This window comes from Papilio machaon, chromosome 2, assembly GCF_912999745.1.
Source record: "Papilio machaon chromosome 2, ilPapMach1.1, whole genome shotgun sequence".
Lineage (NCBI taxonomy): Eukaryota > Metazoa > Arthropoda > Insecta > Lepidoptera > Papilionidae > Papilio > Papilio machaon.
Genome location: NC_059987.1, coordinates 9,313,238 through 9,319,262, shown reverse-complemented (window position 1 = coordinate 9,319,262; position 6,025 = coordinate 9,313,238). Strand labels below are relative to the sequence as shown.

The 6,025-nt window shown below is 31.5% G+C and overlaps 2 protein-coding genes across 3 annotated transcripts; one reads left to right on the top strand and one right to left on the bottom strand.

Moving 5' to 3' along the window:
* Positions 1-341: 341 nt before the first annotated feature.
* Positions 342-3,105, bottom strand: LOC106716863 (epidermal retinol dehydrogenase 2). 2 transcript variants are annotated; one of them, XM_045683632.1, is made up of 5 exons: positions 2,924-3,105; positions 2,463-2,666; positions 1,267-1,596; positions 903-1,147; positions 342-636 (listed from the first exon to the last, which is right to left on the bottom strand). In XM_045683632.1, exons 2-5 carry the CDS (start codon positions 2,652-2,654, stop codon positions 444-446), a joined length of 960 nt encoding a protein of 319 aa, XP_045539588.1. In that variant the 5' UTR covers positions 2,655-2,666; positions 2,924-3,105; the 3' UTR covers positions 342-443. The 2 variants fall into 2 exon arrangements, with proteins under 2 accessions (XP_045539588.1, XP_045539584.1); XM_045683628.1 differs by lacking the exon at positions 2,924-3,105 and adding an exon at positions 2,837-2,895.
* Positions 3,106-3,448: 343 nt separating this feature from the next.
* LOC106716948 (BLOC-1-related complex subunit 8 homolog) lies at positions 3,449-4,293 on the top strand. Its single transcript, XM_014510635.2, has 3 exons — positions 3,449-3,592; positions 3,662-3,839; positions 3,979-4,293. Exons 1-3 carry the CDS (start codon positions 3,541-3,543, stop codon positions 4,262-4,264), a joined length of 516 nt encoding a protein of 171 aa, XP_014366121.2. The 5' UTR covers positions 3,449-3,540; the 3' UTR covers positions 4,265-4,293.
* Positions 4,294-6,025: the final 1,732 nt, after the last annotated feature.

The following is a 6,025-nucleotide window of genomic DNA, read 5'->3' as shown; positions in this document are numbered from 1 at the left end:
ACTCACAAATAGAAAAACCATTAAGGATTATTGTATTTTAGAAACATATAAGATTTATTTAAGGTCATCACAGATAAAAAGGAACGTATTAAAGCAGTATAATTAAAATTCATTGAAATCAAGTAAAGAAAGTATTAATGTCATAAAAAACAGCGTCTTAATTAAGAATTAATATTGTAGGCATCAGTTCTTAAAACATTTAAAAATAATATTGTATAGTTTCAAAATACTATCATGACATATGATTACATACAAATTATGTACAAACATAACCTACCTAATTAAATATTATTTACACTGCAAATACGATATGTTAAAATTACATTAAAAGTTTTTCCTTAGTACAAAATCAAACAGTCGAAAAGTAAATAAGAATGACAACATACATATGTTATTACAAAGTATAGTCTTAAAACATCACATACAATTGTTATATTAATGACTTATGCGAAATCGACTCCTGTATCGAGTAGGTCTCTAATTAATACTGTAGCTTTCCTTGGTAGTATCCTAAGAATGTGGCCGAGGTAGAGAAGATGTTTGGGAACAGACGCTTCCGGGTAGTTACGACGGACACTGTCCAATATAGACTTGGCCGCTTTTTCCGGTGTTATCGTTCCAAAATAACTTGAAATCCTTCAAAGTAAATAAAATATATGCATAAAAATTACTTAAATTACATTAAACCTTAAAGATAACATTGATATTGAGGAGGGATAAATGGAAAATTTCACATCACACTGAGCAGGAAAGTCTCACAAATGTGAACAGCTGTGACAAATAATGGGGAGGGATCAAAAAATCATGGAATTCGTGTGACGTAATAAATGAATATCACCTTAGTATAAAAGCGTTTTGGCAACCAAAAAGGTTGTATATGTCATGTCATAGAATATACTGACCTTAATCTTAAATCTGAATTTTCGTCTACAATGAATGGATAGATGTGTGTCAATGTGACATATACACCATCAGTCTTATTGATCCTCAAATGCTCCATCAGTGACTCGGCAAGTCCTTGCACAGCGAACTGCGCTACACTGAAAGGCATCTGATCCTTAATGTAGCTCAGACCAGCAACAGAGGTCAATGCCACTATATGTCCGTGATTCCTTTCTTTCATTTCAGGCATGAAGTTCTCTATAAGCTAAAAACAAACATTCTTTTACTTTTTTCTATGGAAAAACCAGAGAAAATTTTCTTTTATTGCAAAATTTACAAACTAAATAAATTGCCCAGGACACTAAATATTATATATAACCTTACCCAGAAATATGAAGTCAATGTGAGGTCCAAAGTCTCATGTATATCTTGCGAAGGTTGCGTCATCAAAGACCGCGGACTAGGAATACCACAGCAGTAAAACAACATGCTCACAAAACCAACATCTTTCTTCACTTGTTCAGACATTTCTGTCACATTTTCTTTTCTTATTATATCACATTCATAAATATAAGCTTTTCCACCTCTACTCCTTATTAGTTTCACTGTGTCTTCATTGTTTGTTATGTTCTTATCAACACAAAGTACCACAGTCCCGAGTTCAGATAATTGAATAGCAATCTGACGACCAACTCCTCGCCCTGATCCTATAATCTAGAAAAATATTACATATTAGGAAAGAATCTTATAAGTCGACATTGCCTCAATTTAAATTTTTAAAAACTGTTTTTTTTATGCAAACAAAAAAAAACTTTTTTTAATAATTCAAATTTTAATGAATAGAGAAAATTAGTTTCAATAATTGCCTAAAACTATTATTATCAAGTTAATTCATTCTAATTAAAATAACTTAAAGGAGTAATAGTTTACTCATTATTGAGGATATTTGTATATGATATTATTTTAACTAACTACATTTACAATTCACATCTCTATTAACTCAAGCATCAGCCTAAACAATTGATAACAACTTATGTTTTATCATAACATGCATTAACAATGAATGATGAAAAGTTATTGAAAAATTTTGATACGTTAGATCATACAATGTAAAACTAGCTGTCGCCCGCGACGTCGTCTGCGCGGAATAAAAAAAACTTAATATGTAGCCTATACATTCTTCCAGACTATGTTTTATATCTATACCAAATTTCATTATGATCCATTAAGCCTTTCTAGAGATACCCTCAAACACACATTCATTTTTATCTATTTTAGAATTAATCAAATTATTTCCATTGAATTGTCATCTTTGCTGATTATCTATATTGAGACTTTTCGTACAAAATTGCCCAAAAAACCTGGCAACAATAGCTCAATCGGTTTTAGTAACTACCTGTATAATTTTGATGACCTTACTAGAGGTAAAGTAGTCAAAAGAAATATTATTTTGTTTTCTTTATCACACTATGTTCCTAGTCTTTTGACTACACTAACACTATCAAAAAGTCCTACTCAATATTATCGTATATCAATGTAATTTATTTCTGAACTTCAAAAAAAACAAGTCCTATGCTTACCAGGGCAGTCTCTGTCTGTAAAGATTTTAATGGAGGAGGATTAAAGAAACCATACACTGCTTGAAGTATTGCATAGTTAGTATTAACAACTACCCACATCACATCCACAATTAAAATACAAAGGGAATAAGAACGGAGTAACATTTTGAATGGAAACATAGGATTCAAAACAGTTCCAATTGTGTTCCCCATCAGTTGTGTTCCCTGAAATTTAAAATACAAATAGATAATTACAATCTTTTAAAGTTTAAAATTTCAAAAAATATTGTATTATTTTTTGTTTGTGGTAAAACAAAAAGCAGAATCGAGTTGTACATTGTGTAAAATAATAATAATAGTTGCTACTGAAGTGGAAAGATTCAGAGAATACTTACTATTTTTAATACAAATTCCATATCCAATGTAATGTGCACTTACAACTGATACAAATAAATTGTGAATGAAGTAAAAGATGACTATACCTTGTCTGTGTATAAAGTTTAAATGAACTTTAATTGTATCGCCCGGAACTCGGTTGCATCACAACGCCAGCTAACATTTCTCTTATCAGCTAATAAGGTTTATTTGATAACGGAACCACAACTCAATGTAATGTAAATTGTTAAATAAAATACACAATCTTTGAATTTGACAAACAAGAATACCATAGCCCATAGACCAATCAGCTGTTTAAAGTGCCATAGACGGAAAAATACTTTAATAAGTCTAAAATGTTGCCCTCTTCTCAAACTTTCAATTCTTTTTAGATTTCATTTAACTCCCTTTTTGACCTAAAAAACGAATTGATGCAATTATCTATATGGCTTCTATCTACAAAAGGTTAAAATTTAACAAAAGACTGGTAAAAAGACTGTTAACTGTTAGCTTTGACATATAGAAATCTTCTGAATTTTTAAGTCAATCTGTCAATATTACAGCTGTTAAGACATATTCATACTTGACATTGACAACAATAGGTTTTGTCAAAAATTAATATAAATTGTTTAGACTTTTATCTGTTTTTGATTTAAAGATAAACCCAAATATAAATAACATTCTACAAGTTTATTGAATCAACTACAGTATTCTCATATATAAAATGGCCTTTGTTTATCAAGGTGATTCCGAATTAGAAACCAAGGCTAGAAAAGGTAAGAGTACTGAATTTTTGTTATTTATTTACCAACAAAACAACGTATTTTAATTGAGTTTAATTTCAGCTGCAGAAAGGATTTCTGAGAACATGCACATAGTAGCAAATGAGCCATCGTTGGCACTTTATAGACTCCAAGAACACGTAAGGAAAGCTCTACCTCCCATGGTAGAAAGACGAGTTGAAGTAACTAAATTACAGCATGAGTTACAAGGAAGATGTTATGACGTTGAATATGCATTGAGGTTAGTTAACAACTTTATAATGTAGTTACTACATTTTGTGGATGTGTAAGCCCATAATAATGGGCATTCATTTAACTTCTATAAGTCCATATTATATTTAATTCAGTTTTTTCTACTCCAATGTATTGCTATATTTCAGTGCTGTCAAATCAATGGATGGTGCAGCAAACAGTTTCAAGAATATTCAAGAGATGTTGAAACAATCTATATATCTTAAGCAACAATTGAAGTATGAGGAAAGTAGGAGAAATAAAAAAGATACCAGTTCTGTCTACAAACGTCTCTCTGCCCATATAGTTTTAGATTTACCAGACTTGTCTGATTTCTCTATGGTTCGTGAAACCACTAATAGAATTGAAAACATGATGGCACATGCCAGAGGTTCAAATAATGAGTTGCAAAGATCACACACCACATTACATTAGATTCTTCTAACTTATAAATTGGTTAAAATAGAAAGGTACTAAAAAAATAACCTTTCGTAATAGCTTTGGTAGCTTTCAGTATGTGAAAAGGTGATCTACATTCCTACATTGTATTAGCAAAATACTTTGTAAAATGACAAATGATCATAGTAATGCTTTTATATATACAAATATCTTGTAAAAAATAGTGGAGAAATTCATGAAATGTGTTTTGGAACTGTAAAATATCTGAATTACTTTTTACTATCTAAAAATAGTTCAATTTGGGCTTAATACTACTTAAGATGTTCAGTTTTAACAGACAACTTCTACTGTCAGTCATGTTTGTAGTGGACATTGCTAAGGTTTTTTGGTTAGAATTATGTACATTCAAACCGTAATGAGCGACAAACTTCTAAAGTTGAGAGTAATTTTCCGGTCTTGATGGACCACCTCCATAACTCGGAGAAACCTCGTCTAAGCGAGAAAAATATCATCCCTTGGACTATCCAGGTCCGACAATATTTAAAATGTGCTAATACTGCCTTACAAGCACAATTGACTTCCAGTTCATTAAGTATTTATGTGCAAATTTTAAGTTAACACCACCTAGCAGGTTACATTTGTCTATATATTTATCATTTCTAGCTTATGAATAACATAGCTTTATATCACGATCTCATATTTTACTAACTTTAAAATATAAAGTAAGCTTCTAGTCAATTATACTAAAATAATTTGTACTAAATTGCTTAAAGGTCATTGCTTATTATACCCACCAAGCAGCAACTTGTTGCGGCTTAAAAATTGGCGTTAACGCGTGGACGACGAGTGAACCAACAGCACTTTTTACAAACATATTTTCCAACTTAATTGCTATCAATGAAGGTGTTTACTCGTTGTACACGAGTGGACTCCCCTGCGCGGTGTTCGTCTAATGAGCGATAACATCAATTTCACTGCAAATTATATTTCAAGTTTGCCTATAATATTATGTGTGCAAACATTAATATATTATGTACAGTGTAAAGCTTATTCTACTTATTTTATGAAAAGGTATTGGTTAAATATTTGTGATACTTATAATATTTATCAGTATTATGATATCTAGTCAATAAGAAATAAAATAGATTCATGTGCAACTTATTAAAATTTTATTCATCAAATAAACAATTACTTATTGCTTCCGTTTTCTTCGCTTTGAAAATCAAAATGGCTTAAAAATAACTATAAGCTTACGCAAAACTTAGCCAACATCTCTGCTAACCTTTTGAAAAACATCAAATATTTAGTAAAAATATAATTTCAAGGAAAGTACATATTCACGCCATTTGCAATCAGCCTACTCATGTTATATTTATTCATATGTTATATAAGCGATGTTATCTCTTTCGGCTGTTTTCATTTGTTTTATTTTTAACACACATTTATGGTGGTTGGCAAACTCTTGGTATTTTTCTCATGGATAAAGGTAATCTATCCACTCTGCAGGAATCTGCTACCGCGCAACCGAAACGCGGCAGCTCGTAGATGCTGCATCGTTCTTACGCAACAGAGTGGCGGCTGACACGGAATTGGGTAAATGAGATAACATTAAGTTCTCAGCATATCTAGGATACAGTCCTATCATATTTTTTATATAATATTAGGTGGCAAATGAGCAAGCAGCTACCTGGATTCGCCGAAGTAGCGAAGCGAAAGCTGCCCATAGAGATTCGCAATTGCAGATGCGTTGCCTACCCTTAAACGACGGAGGAGGGGACGGACAGAGAAATTATTTCG

Excerpts from the sequence above, each read along its gene's own strand:
- LOC106716948 (XM_014510635.2), top strand. The coding sequence starts at position 3,541 with ATGGCCTTTGTTTATCAAGGTGATTCCGAATTAGAAACCAAGGCTAGA. Across the intron at positions 3,593-3,661 it reads AGAAACCAAGGCTAGAAAAG|CTGCAGAAAGGATTTCTGAG; the intron begins GTAAGAGTACTG and ends GTTTAATTTCAG. Across the intron at positions 3,840-3,978 it reads GACGTTGAATATGCATTGAG|TGCTGTCAAATCAATGGATG; the intron begins GTTAGTTAACAA and ends GCTATATTTCAG.
- LOC106716863 (XM_045683628.1), bottom strand. The coding sequence starts at position 2,857 with ATGGAATTTGTATTAAAAATA. Across the intron at positions 1,148-1,266 it reads CATTGACTTCATATTTCTGG|CTTATAGAGAACTTCATGCC; the intron begins GTAAGGTTATAT and ends GTTTGTTTTTAG. Across the intron at positions 637-902 it reads AATTCAGATTTAAGATTAAG|GATTTCAAGTTATTTTGGAA; the intron begins GTCAGTATATTC and ends TTTACTTTGAAG.